Genomic DNA, 20005 nt, shown 5'->3' on the forward strand with positions numbered 1-20005 from the left:
ACACGATGGACGCGAGGCAAATTTTGAGGATTCTTGCTCATCGTAAGGGAAAGTTATAAAAAATAAAGAATTAAATCATACTTGAGCTGTGGATAATAAAAAATGACAAAAAAAAAGATGATTAATAGGCCATATTCAACGCGAACAAGGCCCCTGTTTTAAAGCGAAGGCAATCACAAGGATTTTGAAGTGATAAGGATTTTCACCAAAATAGTTTCGCACTTAGCCTCATTTTACAGATGAGGTTTTTGAAGTGTGGTGAAGGTCTAATATCTATGTAGTTAAATATCCACAATTTTAAACGGAGTCATCTTCAGGGCCTATTATAGGATTGAAGTAATATCTTTACACCGCATCTTGCACCTATTGATAATAAATCCTTCTGGCTCTCATGTAGCTCAATGTCATTAAAGGTTTGCCGTTTCAGACCATTTTCAGACGGCACTCGTTAAACGTAAATCCTCTTAGGACACAAATACTGTGTAAGAATCAAAGCATGACTGTTGTCTGTTTTGGATAAGCTATGAAACTTGTAAGTTGTTATAAGATTTCGTTTACTGTAATGATCATTCATTCGAACTCACCAGGACTGCGAGGTCGTTCATACGCTCTGTAGCCGGAGGAAATCTTCCTCCCGTCAGGGCGTAGTAAATCGGAACGCGAACGGTTTTTACTTCATTGCTGAGAAATCCTACAGTTTGGTAAGAGAGTAACAATGGAAGTGGAAGGGGTGTTGTGAAAAAGGGGGGGGGAGAGAAAGGCTCTTCCCTTCAACGGAACTCGCCTTCTCAAAACAAGGAACTTGGATAGAATGCGTGCGCACCACTTTCAAACTCAGGGTGATTTACCGTCGTGGCAGTTACATGAAGAATATGATAATATATCTGTTCGTCACTCAGAAAAGTTCGCTTGTATAAACATTAAATACAGGACAAGAAATGAGCAAAATCTTCATTTCTTTGTAACGAATAAAAAATTGAAATTTTTATTTTTTTTCGCGTTGAAGTACTTGGGCCATGCAAAATTACTTGAGAAAAGGGATTATCATGGTTTCCATGGTGATATTGTTCATTTACTGTGCCCAAGAGCAAACATAAATAAGCGTCAGTAGACCAAGAGATAGCGTTTTCTTCACATAGACTGATGACGAAGCCTTTCTCCTCCGAATGCGTTCGTTACGTGATATCCTAAAGTGTCGATTGATTTCAAATAAACCCAAATAGGGCTGATCCTTTCATGAGACAAACTGATTCTTCATTATCTCATTGATTGATCGAGTCCTTCAATTCTTTTGCTGATCAACAGAAAAAGTAAGTGGAGTGCAGGACTTCGTTGATGTCAAAATCACCTGAAAGATCGTGAAAAAGAGAAAAGAATTACAACTAGATCAGTCATTTTTAAAGTAGAGAGAAAAGCTCTCTTTTAATGATATCACTCTAGCTGTAAGGCCATCAGAAAATTTTCGGCAGGAGCAAGGATAGGGTGAGGTAAAAACAAAAAATTAGTGTAAGGAAAAAAATAACCCCCTTCCTCTCCCCCCAGGTTAAAAAAAAAGGCGCGGGTGGCCCAAAGAGACACCTTCTCTTGAAAAAGAGTCGCGACGATAATCGCCAATGTTAAAGTTTATTGAAGAATCGTGATGGTGTAGAATAAAACTAAAAAAAAATCATCTCCAGAATGCTCATTTGCACTTGTATCAGGATAACTTCTGTGACGCCGTTCAAAAACTTACCAAGTTCAGGTCGTCCATCAAATGATACGCGCGTTCTTTCCACTTTCGAGTTTTTCGATTTCAACGGACGATTAAGCCTGTAACAAAAGTGTCCTGTTAATTAAGCGTCAAAATAAAATAAAACAAAAAAATTCCTGTCCCAACCGCGAACAGTCCTTCCTTTTCGGAAGTCAAAAAAGAGTTGATGTTAGTGCGTCTAATACAAAGAGTTCTGCGCGACTCGCAAACATCAATCTTTTTCCCTGAATTTTTTTGGACCCGTGCGACGGACTTCGCCGAAAAGAAGGGAATAATCGTAGTCTAGTCTCAATGTTACATGTTCAGCTACGCAACGACAAGACAGCCACGAACACAACGGGTTAACGCAGTTCTTCAGGCTGTAACCTTGGATTGATAAGATACTGCAGAGTAAGAGACGTAACGAGAAACAATTATCATCTTACTTCAAATTAGCATAATTCTTCTCGAAGTGGTTTTGAAGTTCCTCAAGAATGGGTTCCCTGTGGAGTGTGACAAACTGCTCGCGGCAAATCTGAAAATGGCAAAACAGTTATCAGTCTGTCAATCAATCAATCTGTCGGTTTATTAATAAATCAGTCTGGTTGTCTGCCAGTCATCTTTCACTCAGTCAGTTAGTCAGCCAGTCTGACAGTAAGTCAGTCAGCCGGTCATTCTTTCACTCATTCAGTTAGTTGGTCAGACAGTCCGCCAGTCATTCTTTCACTCTGGCAGTCGACAGGCAGTCAGTCATTCTTTCACTCAATCACTAGGTTGGTCGGCCAGTCATTTATTCACTCAGCCATCAGTCAGTCATTATTTCCCTCTGGCAGTCAATCAGTCAGTCAGTTATTCGGTCGGTCATTCTTTCGCTCAGTCGGTCTGTTTGTCAGCCAGTCAGTCTTTCCCTAAGGCAGCCAGTCAGTCAGTCAGCCAGTCAGTCAGTCAGCCAGTCAGTCAGTCAGCCAGTCAGTAAAAAAAAAAACAACAAATATGAATACCAATAAATTAACTAAATTAAGAATATACAACAATTTTAAGAGAGTACATTCTTTGTCACAAAGCAGATGACAAACCGACGTATCCAAACATTTTTAGATAAATTCCTCCGATGTAAAATCTCCTTAAAAAAAAAGAAGCCAATGCAGGTACAACAGAACAATAGAACTTACAGAACTTGCTCAAAAGGAACTACATAGGACTACCATGCACAGTAAGCAACCCTATTTATAGTTAAGTTCATTAAAATCTACTCCTCCTCGTCGAGAGCAGTGAGAGTTTTGCAATGCCTTCAATTTCAACCCAACGAATAAAAGAGCCCGTTCATCTAGGTAACCTTAAGAAAATGTTAATCCTTTGCGAGCAGCGTTTGTGACCTGAGATTACCGTTCCGAAGACACGTGGTGCTCCATACTTGCATGTTCAGGCAGTTCTAACATGGGCATTTAATGAGTATACTTTATAGCTGTAACAGAGAATGATGCGCAAGTACTATTCCGGCAAAGATTATATTCTGGGATTCCCCTAAATAAGGTCCCTGCTTGGTTGTCAATTCCGTTTAACTTACTCGATTCATGACACCCACGTTGGCCGCATGAGTCCAGAAGCTGTCATGTACAGACGCGAAAGTCGACCCAGACCGCTGACAATACAGCGCGGTAAGCATCATGTGCGTGGAGTCTAGGGAATGAACGAAATTTGGCGGGAAGGCCCCGCGCTGTTTCCGCGAGTCGGGCGGAATATCAGGAAGCCCTTTCACTTTTAACAGTAACCACTGAAGATTAGTTTTTATGGAGTGTCTGACAGGCTTTTTGCAGTAAGGTTGTCTGACATACAGTCCCAGGGGAGTGTACCAGTCTACATAGTGACCAACTAAGGCGATTTGTGTGGCTGATGAAGCAAACCAGTTCTGCAAGAAAAAGAATTAACTTGTAATTAGCATAAAAACATAAAATAAAATTAAAAAAAACCTAAAAGCTTGCTAGAAAGTGTCTCTATTCCCTGGATTAAATTAAGGACACATGAAGTAGATTTAAATCGACACTGTTTAAGCCTTTAACTCCCAAGATCTCATTAGTAATTCTCCTTACTCTCTGCCTTAAAATTCTTATGTTAGTTATGAGAATTCGTCGTTGGATCAACTAATAATCCCCAAATTGATACTCTTCTTTATTCTCATGACTGGACTGCTTGGTATTGTATTGATACAGTTGGGAGAAATTCAGTCTTGGTCACTCGTGGGAGACATCATGGGGTTAAGTAAGTCTCAGGATGTGTAGGTCTCATCTATTTTTTGCCAACCTGAGACCAACTAAGAGTCCTTTACCTTTCATGATCATTACAACGCAGCTCAGTTAATGCAGTAACAGCCCGAGAATGTTTGCAATCCTCACGAAATGTTTCTTCGTATGGCACTGGACTTAGTTTGCAAAAATATTTCTCAAAAACGGTAAAAATGGTACAAAATGAAAAAAAAAAGGTAAAAAAACGATAAATCACTGTTCTCTGAGTTCTGCATCTCACGCCAAGGCTGGGGAAAACAAAATCACTTTTCAATTCGCGTAGTGCTCACCAAGTATCTCTAAAACAAAACCAACCTGAATGGCACTTGCTGCTGTAAACATCTCTCCGATGCTGGCAAAAACCTTGTTCACCGGGTAATGAGAACATTTAAAAACCAGCTTCGGGTCCATATCTAAGTCTCGCAATTGTCTCTCGATCTGTAGTCGGCCGCCGACGAAAGTGACGCCGTAAACGATGGTCATCACTGTTTGTTTAACCACTTTGCGCGTGACTTTTCCTTCCAGGTCCTTAGCAATTTCGTTACCGTCGGCAGCGTCACGTGCTCGAGTTCCTTCGACAAGTTTTGCTACCTACAGGAGAGAAAACAAGTTATAGAACACATGTTGTGCAGTTTAGGGCGTTTAGTCTGTTCTACACATATCAAGTTCCTAAACTCAAAAAACCAATGCTTCAATTTAAGTTGAAATGAATAATTTATATGTAGTGCCCAAGAAGAAAACCATAGTGTATGACCAGTCATAGGAAGAGTCTAAGAGAGAGAATCTAGAGAACCTTGAGAGGAACCATGTAAAACGAGAATGAAAATAAAACATTGAACTTAAAATGACGCTAAGTTCGGAAAAACAACCTGAGCCAAATTTGTTATTGGCGAGCGTTCACCGTAATATGCTAACAGCCTTAATGCGAGGCTCAGTGAGTACGCACCTTAAGCAACCCAAGACGGCAATGGAAAGGAAGACGTGGCGATACAAAAGATCAAATGAGTAGAACAATAACTAAGTAGGTGTGCTTTAGAATTTTGTACATTTCTAAGCCGTCCTCGTTACTACAACAACAAGAAATCAACACAGTTTCCGTGCTCTGTGTACGGTAAGCCAAACGGCAAATTATTTAAGTTTCTAAATGGATTTCAACGCTGTTCACATACGTTAAACTGAAGTTGAGGTGTGGCGCCGTTCGAGACGGTAAACACAGTCAGCCATTTACGAAATTCGAACTATAAATTTAAATTCATTTTTGAATGGACGTCTTTTCTGGCGTTGCTGTCCCTAATGCCCATCCACAGACACATTACTGCCTTCACATATTATTTATAAGCTTCTGTTAAGGCTTAACGCGATTAATGTTAAAGGTAGTTTTAACCGTTTTACTCCCATGAAATCTGGACGGAATTTCTACTCATAAGTAATGAGAATAGAGACAAAAATATCACTTATGGGGTTATTAGTTCACCCAATACCAAATTCTTCGAATTAACATCATGAGAATTTTATAGCAGACAGTAGGGAGAATTACTTATGAGATCTACGAAGTGAAAAGTTTAAAACAATCTTAGTTGGCGAAAGAACGGTTTGTTTTAAAATACCTCCTCGTAAACATCTTGAGGTCGATCAGCAGGCATCAGATTGACTTGCTTTGCGCCATAACTATCATGGCCCAGGGCAGCGTAGTGCTGCAAACCATTGCACGAGCCATCCTGGTGAACTGGCTGATGGGAAATATACTGCGCGGGGTCTGGGGACCGCATAGCGTCTACGATCTCCATGCAAGTGGCCAGCGTTTGCCACGGATCGTCCGCTGTCTTCCACCAGCCTCGACCCTGTAACGGGAAAGGAACGTTACCACCAAGGGCACAGATATGAAAAAATGCCTTATCTGAACATCAGTGTCAACTCTCGCTAAAGTGGAGAGAACCCTCTAAGTTCTTCTCGGCTTTCATAGAACCAAACAATAAGCAAAAGTAAAAATAAAACAAAACCAATGTAATCCTGGATTATTATGAGCACTTATTGAAATTCGCTCTCATTATCATTTTTCAGGAAAATATACATCACTTAAAGTTGTAGAGAATTTGCTATCAGATCCTAAAAGCTCATTGAATTTCGAGACGACAGCTTCTTGATCAACGTCCGCTACAGCTGATAGGTTAACTTTCACCCTCGATAACCAATCAGAATTCTTCTCTGCTCTTGCAATTGGTGTATTTACCATCAGAGGGTTTTCAGCAGAATCCACTATATCATCCATGATCTCATTGGCGTAATCCAAACGTTCTTGCAAAGATGATTTCTTCTTGGCACCGTGCAACGTCACTAAATGTATTTTGAGCCAGTCCAGGCCCTTCTCTCCCAGAGGAACTCCTTTAGCGAACTGAAGCATTCCTCTGCTTAAGTCATCCCCTTAACAGAGACAAAGTTAATAAAATTGAGGTTAAGAAGGAAAACGCCCACAAACGAAAGAAGAAAAATAATCGTATCAAAAAAATCTGGTATCAAAGCCTTGATACCAGACAGGGATTGCTCGAAATTATTGATGCGGAGGAAAAAATTCACCGTCTATCTTATTCTGTTTAACCTTTACACCCTAACATCAGTAATCATGTTCTCCATACTATTCTTTATACATTTCCTAAGGCGCTGAAAAGGAGAATTTGTGAAACATTCAACAGCTTCGTCAAATGGTTTGATTCAGGGATGATATGGTAAGCAGAAATTAGAAGCCAGTCAGTCTTAGATTTAAGGGTTAAAAGTACTTTTCCAATGGACGAGTGAAACCTGATGCGTTTCGAACCCACAAGTAAAGTGTGCGATGCAGAAAATGACCCAAATGTTTTTCGTAACGTACAAAAGCAGAATCAGTACTCACCGACATGCGCACAATGTGGGGGAATGGGATACACTCTTCCTCGAAAGTCCAGATTGATTGGCAGCCAGAACACGTGATCACGAAAATGATTTGCGACAGAAAGTTTATACAGCGCGGACATGCGCAGAGAATATTGTTCACGAGCCACCTTCTTGGCTAATCTCCTCTCACGTACCAATTTGTTTTTCTCTTGTAAATCGTCAGTCCTGAGGAATGAATGATACAGACTGTGAGAGGTACGATGTATTGAATTAATAAAACCTATGTACAAATATCTCATAATTCAATGAAAATTTTTTTAGTATGGTTCCACATAGACAAAAGTTCATCCAACCTGCAAGTAAACATTTCACCCAGCAAAGGGTGAAATGAAAGGAAATGATGGAAAGCCTCTAACAGAACTTAATTAGGAGTTTCGTTTTTAATACTTTTTCAAAATCCGGAAACCAGTTTACGGTATTTTATATATTTAATTCAACATCAACAACTGGAAATAATTGACTCTCTAGAGAGATTATCGCATTATGTACGCGACTCTTGCACAAAAGGGTCTCTTTTTACTAAAAGTTTTCAAGGCTTCATTGCTGAAAAAACTGAAGAAAGTTAAAAACCATGTCAACAGTAACCTTTTCTTCAAAGTTAACCAAAATCTACAAACCAAACTTAAATTTACACTAAGCCAAGGTTAACTCGACCATATTTGAACAACCCGGCCATGAACTAACACTCACTTGGATGATATGGAATCCACTTCCGGTTGAATAACAGGCCCCGGTACTGCTAAGTCCTCATTTCCGCCGTTGTTGAACATGTGGATGGCAAGATCTAAGATTCGTTTGTTTGTTCTCCATGCACATCCTCCAAGAAAATTCAGCGAGTCAAATATGGCCACCAAATCCTCTTTGTTTGTCTTTTCTTCCAGAAGTTTGTCATATTGACCATCTTCATCGCCGGTGCTGCGAATGAGCTCAACTGTGAAAAAACCACAACAAATAATTGTTTTTTTTTATCATTATCCTCAAACAGACAAATCAACTTTGGGAATAGACTGACTTTGTCTCCTTCAGAGCCGTTGTTTAGTCTTGTCACGCAACGCGTTCTCTTCCAGGTGGGAAAGAGAGCGGTTGCGTGACGAGACCAAACAACGGTTGTGAAGGAGACTGGGACAGACTTAGACTGATCAATGAATAGCCTCCTCGCAGCCGTTAATCGGGATGTCACGATATGCTCCACCTATATATCTGAATATCTACTTATTTAAAATGCTTTCAATGTACTTAAAAGGGATGGTCATAAGAGTCACTAACATGGCAATTTTTGATGAATGAATTGATAAAATCATAATGTTTAGGAATATCTCAAATATTTTTCAAACCTGGTAAAATGAGGTAAGCCCCATCCTTAGTAGCACGCCAAGGCCGAGGTGGCACCAACATTGGCACTGAGGTTGTTTCCATGGAAATCTCCCCTTGCTTTGCCAAGTACCCCTTGAACAATTTGCAAACTATTGGATGAGGTTTCAACACTCCATACCTCTTGTCCATTTTAAATTCATACGTGTGATAAAAAGCTGGAAGCATCTTCTCAGGACCATTGTTGAAGAGATTTACATTGATTTGTGCTGTCTTGAGGAAGCATTCTACCAGTGAACAGCCAAACTGAAGAAGTATGCAATATTTGATGGTGTCAATAATATATCATAGATCAGCAAAACACTTCATAATAACTTAGAAAATAGCATCTAATACTCAACCCTAAGAGTCACCAGCATCTAATTTCTCCTTACAGTAATACTGCTGAAGCATTCATTAAGATCATGAGAATACAGGAAATGATTCCCAGCCTACAAAGCTTTGATTGTTCAACAAATTCTCCTTGTCAGTTCCAAAGGAAATGTATAGAGTAGAGTATGGAGAATATGGATACTGATGTTAAGGTGTAAAGGGTTATTTGCCAATCAGGTTCAAAGTGGGGAAGAAGGCACTTAAACACTTTAACTCCCATGAGTGACCAAGACAGAATTTCTCCATACAATATCAATACAATATCAAGCAGACAAGTCATGAGAATAAAGAAAAATATAAATTAAGGGAATATAAGCTGATCCAATACCAAATTCTCCAAACAAACATCATGAGGACTGTATGGCAGACACTAACTATGGAGAACTACTAATGAAATCTTGGGAGTTAAAGGGTTGAGTTTGAACAAGAACTCCTAAAATCAAAGGACTCTGTCAAGGAATGTATCTCACTGACCAGCCAGAGTATACTTTTGCCACTGACTGAAATTCATTGTAGGGAAACTCTCCAATGATAGAGTGTTCAGCTACTCCTAAACGTGGTTACTTATGATAATAATGCCATCAGTGTTTATAAAAACTGATCTGAATCAAAGAATTAAAGAATCGTGTTTCATGTGCATACCACAACTTTTGCTGCCCAAGGCCAGTTTGGAACATCCTGTTCCAATGATCCTCCAAGTGGTAACATATCATCCATCTCATCCCAAAACTCACGTGCCATCTTTGTTGCCATAACTTTTTCATCCATTAAATATGAGAAATAGTCAAGATATATGGCTTTCATCTGAAGATTAAAATAGCACATTAAAAAAACCCTAAACATTTCATGCTACTCAGCTTCTCTTGAAAACTTCACCAGACAAAACAAGCCAGCCTACACCTTTGTGAAACACTTCTTGTTTTCAAAATCCCCTTATTTTTTGCAATTATATAGTACTGATTATCACGGAATTTAGAAGCGAGAGAATGGTGTCAAGAAATAGGAGAAAGTGCTTCCTAAAGGCCTATTTACACGGTACGACTTTGTCGCATGCGACAAGCTTACGACAGGCCTACGACATGACTTAGGACAATTTACACGCGCACGACATTTTCACCTACGACATGCCAAAATCGCGTGCAATTCCACTCGTTTCGGCCGCGGTCATATTGTTTCAATAGGGAGCTTAAGCAAACCACGACGACGACGGCAACGAGAACGTCATCCAACAAAAGGTTTAATGAGCAGAACAATGGCTATGCACGTGCGTTATAAATCTTTGTACATTTCTTTGCCATCCTCTGCAAAACAACAATGTGAAATGACCAAATTCTGCGTCCTGTACGGAACGTGGACGACGACGGCTAATATTTCGTATTTCCATTTGGAATTACACGCCGCCATTGCACATTTAGCTCGGGCACGATTTTAGAGCCATTAACGAACCGAACAGATCTAGACAACTGTGAATTTCGCTCATAAAATATAAATTCATTTTTTACTTGGCGTCGTACCCAGCGTCGTCGTCGTGGTTGCTTAAGCTCCCTAATAATTTGCAAGAGAAGGAAAAGAACCTCTTCCTCGCTCCACAGTGATATCATATTCTCTGTTTCCTCATCTGAGAATGTATTTTTTCGCTTTGGAAGCAGTCTTCGACTTTCCGGAGGCGACTTCCTCCGCCATTTTGACGCAAGAAAATTTCACCTTCCTCCCCTACTCAGTAGAAATTTGTCGCAAAATACGTCATTTTCTATCAATTTCGGCTACGATTGTCGCAGCGTTTTAAAACATGTTTTAAAATCCTACGACATTTTTCGTGACGTGCACGACAGTCGTAAGCGAGTGGTAGGTTTGATTTACACGATACAATTCGTGTCGTAGGCCTGTCGTAAGCTTGTCGCATGCGACAAAGTCGTACCGTGTAAATAGGCCTTAACAAATACACTGTAGATTCCATGCTATCATGGGTCTACTCTGAAATCTGAATAAAAAAAGCCAAGGCATCAAAATTTGACCAGGGAATTCTGCATAACAGCTTGGGAATCATAAACAAATGATTAACTGTATTTTGCTAGAGGGCTTGAACTCTCATATTTGATTGAGTATTGTAAGTATGATTGACTCATACAGGGGCATAGCCAGCTTCTCCCCTTGTTGCACAGGTAGGCCTGTACCCTAAGAAAGTTCAATTTTTTGTTTCATACCTTGCAAGACTCACATTCTAAAAGTTAATCAGGAGGTAAAAAATTTTAGGCCTGGGCTTAGAGGTCCATAGGCTGGCCACTACCCTGACATACTAAGTAAATCAGTTCAATGTACCTTGTCTAACATCCCTGACTGCACTCTGTGTTTCACAATGTATTTTGTATTGAGCACTGAACCTAATTCTCCACTGATACCATACAAAGGCACACCTTCAATGCGCCCTTTCACATAAAACACAATGGTGTCCAAAATGATGTCTGCAAGCTCATCAGGTTCAAAGACTTGGAAGAATGAAGCATGCTTTGGAGGTATGCGATTTCCTGTGGAAAAATAATAAATCTTGTTCAAAACAATTGTCTACAAGTATGTACAAGTACCTAGAATGCTAGAGTAAATGCTTCATCTCCCGTGAGTGACCAAGACAGAATTTCTCCTTACTACATCTATACAATATCATGCAGACGAGTGACGAGAATAAAGAAAAATGTCACTTATGGGATTACTAATTATTGATCCAATACCAAATTCTCCAAAGTAACATAATGAGAATCATTTGGCAGGCAGTGAGGAGTCTTGGGAGTTAAAGGGTTAAATTTGATCATAAGTCATCAAATTTCAACACTGAATACCAATTAAAGGACTCAGTAAACTTTCAATCCTTTGACTCTTAATAGTGCCTGGTACAATGTATTTTAATCTTTCTGTACAATATCACCCCCAAATCAAACATTAAGGTTGCAAGAATAAAGGATATGATCAATAACTATAAAGCTCTTGATTGTTAAACAAATTCTCCTTGTCAACACCTTAGGAAATGCATAAAGAACAGTAAGGAGAATATGCATACTGATGTTTGGGTGTAAAGGGATAAGAGTAAGATGGATCAGTTTTAGCTTTTCTCATCTCAGTATAGAGTAGAAGGGGGAGGAAAGAAGATTGTGTTGATTAAGTCAGCAGCTATAGAGCAGTACGTAAGTCTCACATATAATTTGATCGCAAAAAAAGCATGAAATATAATAATTTAGCTAAATAGTTTACAAACAACTGCCTGAAAGTACATGACTTTGTATGCTCTCATCTAAATATATGTATGGCATTTGGACATTGCATGTTTTGAGAAGCAAACAGTTTTCTGTGGGTGAACCTCAAGGAACTCTGTGAGCCTCCTGCAACAGACATTGTTCAGGGATAGATTTCCAGGATAAATTTCAAGCTAAATGAAGACTGTTGTGATGATTGCCCTTCAAATATTTTCCCAGCATATGAAACCAAATGTTTGAAAACAGCTAACAGTATGGGTGCAGCATTACTTCAGAACGGCAAGCCTATAGAGTACGCGAGTCGCTCCCTTACCGACACAGAAACCCGGTATGCTCAAATAGAGAAAGAGATGCTGGCGATTGTCTTCTCTCTTGAGCGTTTCAACCAGTATACATTTGGTCGACATGTACACATCGAAAGTGATCACAAGCCACTGGAGATGATTCTACAGAAACCACTCGCTCGAGCGCCTCGACGCCTCCAGATAATGATGATGAGGTTGCAGAAATACGATTTCACCGTGCACTATGAGCGTGGCGAGAACATGCATTTGGCTGACATGCTGTCAAGGGCTTACCTGCCCTACAACGGAAAAGAAGTAGATGACTTCGAATCAGTCAACATGGTCCGTTATCTACCCATATCTGACCAACGTTTAGACGAAATAAGAGCAGAGACTCGGAAGGACCAGTGTCTGCGAGAGCTGTGAGATACTATTCTTGTAGGATGGCCTGAGAAGAAGGAGCATGCTCCAGCACTGATACACCCTTACTTCAGTATGCGTGACGAACTGACCGTACAAGATGGGCTGATTTTCAAAGGAAATTCCGTTGTGATACCAAAGAGGCTTCGCGCAGATATGAAGCTGAAGATTCACTCGTCCCACCTTGGAATAGAGGCGTGTCTGAGGCGTGCCCGTGAATGTATCTACTGGCCAGGCATGTCTGCGGAAATGAAGCACCACATCTCCGCCTGTGAAATATGTAGAGAACTCGACAGCACCACGCACCCAAAGGAGACACTAATGTCCCACGAGGTCCCATCCCGTCCTTGGGAGAAGATCGCCACAGACATCTTTACTCTTGATGGCAAAGACTACCTGGTCACCATCGACTACTATAGCAATTTCTGGGAGGTGGACAGGTTGCCGAACACTAAAGCCAGCACCACCATTCTGAAGCTAAAGAGTCACTTTGCTCGCTACGGTATACCTGATCAAGTGATCAGTGACAATGGGCCACAGTTTACAAGTGACGAATTCGCTGAATTCTCCAGAAAATGGGATTTTGAGCACCTTACCAGTAGCCCTGGAAATAGCAAAGCCAATGGCAAGGCTGAGTCTGGGGTGAAGACAGTCAAGCGCATTCTGAAGAAATCAATCAGGGCTGGAACCGACCCATACCTCGCCGTACTCGACTATAGAAACACGCCGACACAAGGGACAACGACCAGCCCAGCACAACGCCTGATGAGCCGAAGGACCAAAACACTCCTTCCTACCACTCAAAGCCTACTATTACCCAGGACCATAAACCTGGAAGTGGAAAAGAAAGAGCTGCGACAGCGCCAGCAGGCCCAAGCCAAGTACTACAACCGGTCCGCAAAGGATTTACCCAGTTTGTCTGAAGGCGATGTTGTTAGAATGAAGCCATTCAAACTTGGAGATAAGTCTTGGCGCAAGGCCAAAGTCACTGCAAGACTCGACGAGCGATCATACACTGTTGAGACGGACAACGGAGCAGTCTACCGCAGAAACCGACAGCACCTGCGGAAAACGTCTGAACCACCAGGTTGAACCCACCATCACAGCGCCAGAACTGGATATGGCCAGCGCAGATGAACAGGCGACCACAACCGCAGCGTCTACCCCTGACCAGAGCAATGCTCCTCACGAGCCACACCCTGAAGAGGTGACTGTCCCGGAACAATGTCGGAGGTCAGAGCGTGTCAGGAGGAGCCCAGCATACCTCAAGGACTATATCCGTGACTAGACTCGTGACTTTAAATCCTTCTTCGCGGTTATCATAGGGTTCAGTGTTCTCGTTTACCGATCCTCTCATGTCGAACTCACCAGCTGATAGATTTTGTCCTATGGCATTGATTCTGAACTGAACTGACATTGACACTTTTATTGGTTAATTTTACTTTTTTTTTCTTTCTTTCTTTTTCTCTTTTTCCAAGCTATTCTTCACAAAAAAAAAAAAAAAGGGAGGATGTTACAATATGTACGTGATTACATGCGCCATCAATGTCTAACTAGACTGAGATCGAGTTACATCTGTATTGTCTTACAACGCTGTATGCTACTGAATGGTTGATAAAAACGGATCTTGAAACAGGTAGCCCTGTTGCTGAGTAGGCATAGGCTTCCAGGTTGTGAAGTAGCCCAGAATCATGCAACATCCCTGCATCATGCCTCCTACCCTCTAAAGTAAAGAAAAACAAAGTAATAAACTTAAGGTACTTACTATATAGTTCAACCTATAGCTTCCTAATTTTAATATACAGCAACAGAAGTGATAGTAGTGATCTTTTGTTCTTACATTTGCTCCAAACTTCTAAGATCAAGCAGTACTTTTTATATACTGCCATATATAGGCAAATGACTTTTCATTAAATTTTAGCCATGTCCTTTAAAAACTGCATCAGGTTATTCAAATCAATGCTACCCCTATTTTTGCAAACAGTATTAAAGTAATATTGTTCAATGGCACTTACCCACAGGGCCAAATATATTGGCAATGAGCCCATTAGGTATGGCAACCGACTGAAACTTGAGAGCATGTACTCTCTTGTGCCCATTGTAAACGATTCTCTGCATATCTCCTGGTTTGGAGATCGGTCGTACGGTACCATCAACAAAGCCAAAACAGTTGTCTAGAGCTGCTCCTTTTTCTGTGATGACAGTGGCATATTGTTCAAGCAATCTGGGATTCAGTATAGTGTCATTCCACTGAGTGATTCGGTGGCCATGTGCATCATAGATAAAATCCATGACTCGGTTCGTGATCATGCACAGTTCAGGAACAGGTCTTCCAAAACGCGCGATCATATCGCTGTAACGACAAGGATAAGCTAACCGTTTTAGTAGCATACACAGTCCTTCCATTCCATCGCATATAGTCCTCTGTGGGCATTTGAAAGTGGGTGGAATCCCGAGTACTTCTCTTAGTGTAGGAAGATCTCTTTTCTCTACGCGAAATTCTGCTTTGCATTCGGCTTCATCTATGTTTTAGAGGTCAAACGGACCATAACTGTCCCAAGGAAAATCTGGGTTGCTTGACTGATTGTTTTCCCATAAAACGAGAAATTCATCATCGGAAAGTAAATTTTCAGCATAACACAGCAGTGTTAATTCTCTCGTTTCTTTAAAAGAAGTCATTTTTTTCTTTGGAAAGCCACTCCGTCGCCGTCTGAATGAACTTGCCGCTTAAACAGTTGAATTTGGCGGGAGGCGACGGCTACATCGGTCCCAGCTTCCCTCTGCCACTCCAGTCGCCGTCGCCCCGAAAACCTCCGTTGCTTAAGTTCCCTATTTACATGAGGACGGGAACGTCAGTTGACAATGACGTGCACAGCAAAAATATCGGTAAGAAACTAAGTCAAGAACGTCGTCTCATTGTGTCTCAAAAGTGACATAGCAGCCGTTGCAATGGACCGTCAATGTTGTGTTTGTTCTTAAATATCCTAACCCCAGCTCTTTTAAGATCGCTATCACCTTTGAACTATCAGTTTTAAAGACCATCCTAAGGACAACAAAATTATCTTCTTTGAGAGTTATGTAACAAGCACAAACAGAGCATATATATGTAGATGCTGCATGTAAGTTGTTAATATGAATCCACATGGGCGATTAGACTTTGAAATTATTCCATCCCAGTTTAGTCTCGAGTCTGCTGATTCATCTATCAAATTTTGATATTTTATTCTCAAATTTTTTATATGATGAGTTCCTGTTTAACCATGAGCAAATGAAGTGTACTCAAACTAGTCACCAACAAAACGGCTAGACTTAGGAATAATATAAGACTTTGTTCCCATTCTATTTTTTTTGTTGTTTAATTTTTTTTCCTTTTAAGAATAAAGTTGATCAAGTCTGAATCAAATTAGTAGATTTAGAAAGCCATGCTACAATCAAGTTGATTGTCATTTTCTTTCATAGGGAGAGCATGACTTTCTTGTCTTAGTTTTCACCAGTACTGATCAAAAATTTAGGACATTAAAAGTGCAAACCCGAGCTATTCTCAAATTTTTTATCTCTGCCTCCAATTTGCAGAACATTTTTTAATTACGTTAAAAACGATAATGACAACAAATAACACTGAATAATACAGTAGGTAAACTTTGTGATATTTCATTTTAACAAACTTCAACATGAAGCAAGTTTAATTTATCGATGAATTAATTTACAATGAAATTAACAGCATCCCATTTGTAGAGTTTTCATTCAGGGTTAAAGAAATTTATCAAAGGAAAGCCCTTACATTGTTTAGAGCCTTGCTCAATTAAAAGCAACCTGAGCCCTGAAATCTTGGATGGCTTGCTAACAATCATGTTTCCTTTTGGGAATCCAGAATAAATGTAGTGGTAAATTTTCACAAACACACCAAATAAAACAAAGAAAGGGACTTGGTTATTCTGGAAATGAGTTCTGAAATCATTCCAAACAGCATTATCTCATTTATAAGAGCACAATTTACACAAATCCCAGCTGTTTTGATCACGACGGGAAAACCAGTGAAATGACGTCCTGAACTTGTTGGGGAGAATGGCAACACTAACACCAAAAGTCGAAATAGAGTCATGTCTAGATTATCTGTGCACTTTCCCATTCTGAAATGACGTTCCCACCCTCTTGCTAAATCACTCTAGTGTTACCAAGGAACTAATACCCATGATAGAAGAAAACTTAAGAGAGTGTCTCTGTAAGAGCGGTCCGGTCGATTCTGCTTGAGACACGGATTTCGCTCATTTCTTGTGTGTTGTAAGACATTCATGTACCCATACTAAAACCACAATCCGTTTGATCGGATCTCTTTATCTTTCAGAGTTTTACGGAAATTAAATTTCACTCGAGCGAAGGCTTGTCGTGACACTTTTCAAGACTTTAATTTATGACAACTTTGAAGGACAATTTACAAACAACTACGGAACTTAGCAAAAAATAAATACCAAAGCCATGTATATTAACTCTATCTTATTCATCGAGGCGACTTTCGTGAACATCACGTTTCAATCAAGGAAACAGGAAGACTTGAATGACACCTTATCTGTTCGCTTAAGTCACACATGCCAAAACAGATCAAATTCAATGTAAATTTTTGAAAAAGTGAGGCGCTCTTAACTGATCCAACTAACATAGCTAGGAAGTAGGTGCTATAGAAAAGGTAACTATAGAAAAAAAATTTGCGGCTCGACCTTTACGAAAACTTTATAACTCCGTGAACTTACCTAATTTTCGGCAATTTCTAAGTTTAGCCGCCAGGGACTTGTCAATATGGAGCGTAGCAGATATAAATCAAGCAGGTAGATCTAAAACCGTCAGAAATACATACGAAAGCAATTCAAATGAACTTTACTTTCAATTCAAGCGGCAAAATTTGAAACTGTTCGTTGAACTTACCATTCCTACATCCCCGAGCGACCAATTCTTCCAACAATTCAAACACTACAACTAGTGTTCGAATTCCCCTAGTCGATTCCACCGTAAGAAATAACCTGTGCCACCCAAGCTTCGACTCGAATGTGAAGTACGAATCAAATAACATAACTGCTTCATCTTGGAGGCAATATCACGCTGGTATTTTGATTTTCTGATCGACAAGAACGGTATTCAGGTAGCGATCGCCATGTTTACCTCATAAACGTGACCGCTGACCAGCCGCTGAGTGAAAATGGTATAGCGCGGGTGGGGTGGGGGGTGGGCGGCGGGCTTATTGCCATAAGATATTCGAATACATACTTAAAACGCTTCAGGACTCCCAGCCTAAACAGTGGAGGCATGCTTCGTGGTACAGACAATTTTTATTTTATCTCATAACTTTCTCCTTTACATTAGAACTGGTATTAATTAATAAAGTTATCAATATATATTTTTAACCGGGGTACCATATGACCTTTTTTGCTCGTCATCAGTGGTATAAAATAAGGTGTCTTCTCCACCAGAACCTTTTGTCAATGCCCCATTGCACGGAATGAACACTATATTTAGAATGTTTGTTCTAAGTCGTTTTTGCAGTTCCCAAGAATGTATGCAAAATGATAGAGATTTGATTCATTCAGCTGACACGTTTTTTTAAGTTATAGCGCGTGCAGGTTTTTTCTATCAAAAGTCGCGCGCGCAACACACCTGAATTGAAAATTCGTCGTAAAATCGCACGAACCTTAGAATGAGTGTGAGCAACTTTGACTTCTGGCGATATGAAGCCGATTTAGATTATTTTCAGGACTATAACTGAGATTTGTTTATAACTATGATGATCATCATTAATAGCGGACAGTGCTTTTTAACCATCGTTGTCATCATTATCGTTATCACGCCGGAAGAAGTATAAAGCCAGCACGTTGCCTTACCAGACAACACAGAAAATTGTTCTCTCTTTTGCTCCCCTTGGATCCTGGAAACTGTTACTATTATAATATAATTACTGAAATTCGGTGGGGAGAGTAATTCGCGTATCTTGTAATCTGAACGATAGTTTTCAAAAAAACAAATACCACTTAATTCAATTTACCTTAGTTGTCTCGTGTTTAATAGTGGCGTTTCTGAGGACCGTAGATTCTTCTCTAATTCTTCTTGTCTCAGCCAAGACTCACTATCATCAACTTTTTTCTTGTGCTTCTTACGGTATGGGCCTCAGAGCTGTAGTAAGCGATTGCAAATTTCTCAGTTGAAGTGAAGCCCAGTAGCATCCATCAGGAATTGAAAACCGACATGCACTATTTACTTTATTATTCTAAATCAAATAAGGGGTGGTTTAGTCTGCAAATCTAATCATACTGGTTAATGAGAATCATACAAACTGAGGAAAACTGACCGCAAATAATTGTGAACCGTATGCATGAATAAGTGTATTGCGTTTTCAGGTGATTTGAAAAACATTATTGATTATCAACCAAGCAACATTATACATATAACGTAATGTGTACTTAAGTACCCTTAATCTAATAAGGAGTTTCTTCTCTTTTCGAGCAGATATGTCACGAGACAAAAATGGATAACAGAAAATGTTACTCAGGACTACCTGATTCAACTGGAATAATACCTCCAAACAGCTTTTGAATGTCTTGAGACATATGCAAGGTCATTACATCTCTGCCTTGGATACGCTTCCTGACATGATGATCAGGATACTGACATGTTACCTTTGCACTTCTCCAAAACTTCCCCAAAGCGTGGTGATGCCTATAGCTAATCCAAATTTTTTTGTTTACCCTCCTGAGCGAGGTGAAATAGGCCAGTCCTTGCCAAGATTAGCTCATTTTCACATAACACCTCTTTAGACAGGTGGCAGCTTATCAAATGATGTTTTACTTCATCATTGCATTCAGACAGTCGTACCAAATCACTTAAGCCATGCGATGAACCAAAGTTTTTTCCATCTTTGCTATTTAAAAAACAGTCCTGAGACATAATGAACGTCTCGCTAACGAACAACTTCTTCCTGTACTTGTAATTGTTCCCAAAGCGATACAAGTTCGGCCCGAACTTGTATCGCTTTGGGAGCTCCGGGAGATCTAAAGGAACTCACTATAACTTTGTTTACTCGATACGATTTCAATTTCCGCGCCAAAGGAGAAGCTTACTGAGTGAATTCGTGAGTGGTCAGTGGTTACGCTCGTGAGGTAAAGAATGGGTTTGTGACTTTTCATCCAATTGAAAAGACTCGCGTCACTCTTATGAGATGGTTGAACGGAATACAGACTCCGAGCAGTCCCTTTTTTTTTTTCCTTAAAGATAGTGAGGTCACGCGTATCCTCTGAGCATGGAGAAGCCGCGAGACTCGTGTCTCGCGTCTTTGCCGCTCCACGCTCTCAGAGTTGGGCAAAGACAAGACACGTTACTTCTAAAGCGATA

The 20005-nt window shown here is 40.2% G+C and overlaps 1 protein-coding gene and 1 pseudogene across 4 annotated transcripts; both read right to left on the bottom strand.

Moving 5' to 3' along the window:
- Positions 1 to 954: 954 nt before the first annotated feature.
- Positions 955 to 17800, bottom strand: LOC149046981 (DNA-directed RNA polymerase, mitochondrial-like). 3 transcript variants are annotated; one of them, XM_089202958.1, is made up of 14 exons: positions 17552 to 17800; positions 17380 to 17460; positions 11002 to 11207; positions 9325 to 9486; positions 8274 to 8556; positions 7630 to 7870; positions 6899 to 7104; positions 6242 to 6432; positions 5619 to 5852; positions 4327 to 4602; positions 3297 to 3638; positions 2176 to 2264; positions 1733 to 1809; positions 955 to 1348 (listed from the first exon to the last, which is right to left on the bottom strand). In XM_089202958.1, the coding sequence occupies exons 3-14, from the start codon at positions 11011 to 11013 to the stop codon at positions 1299 to 1301; spliced, it is 2163 nt and encodes a 720-aa protein (XP_089059084.1). In that variant the 5' UTR covers positions 11014 to 11207; positions 17380 to 17460; positions 17552 to 17800; the 3' UTR covers positions 955 to 1298. The 3 variants fall into 3 exon arrangements, with proteins under 3 accessions (XP_089059084.1, XP_089059082.1, XP_089059083.1); XM_089202956.1 differs by lacking the exons at positions 17380 to 17460; positions 17552 to 17800 and adding an exon at positions 12241 to 13356; XM_089202957.1 differs by lacking the exons at positions 11002 to 11207; positions 17380 to 17460; positions 17552 to 17800 and adding an exon at positions 10257 to 10559.
- Positions 14068 to 15447, bottom strand: LOC149046982 (uncharacterized; annotated as a pseudogene). The gene is made up of 2 exons (XR_016185613.1): positions 14647 to 15447; positions 14068 to 14354 (listed from the first exon to the last, which is right to left on the bottom strand). The product of XR_016185613.1 is annotated as an uncharacterized LOC149046982 (transcript).
- Positions 17801 to 20005: the final 2205 nt, after the last annotated feature.

This window comes from Pocillopora damicornis, chromosome 4 (genome assembly GCF_964200805.1).
Source record: "Pocillopora damicornis chromosome 4, jaPocDami1.2, whole genome shotgun sequence".
NCBI classification, from domain to species: Eukaryota; Metazoa; Cnidaria; class Anthozoa; order Scleractinia; family Pocilloporidae; genus Pocillopora; species Pocillopora damicornis.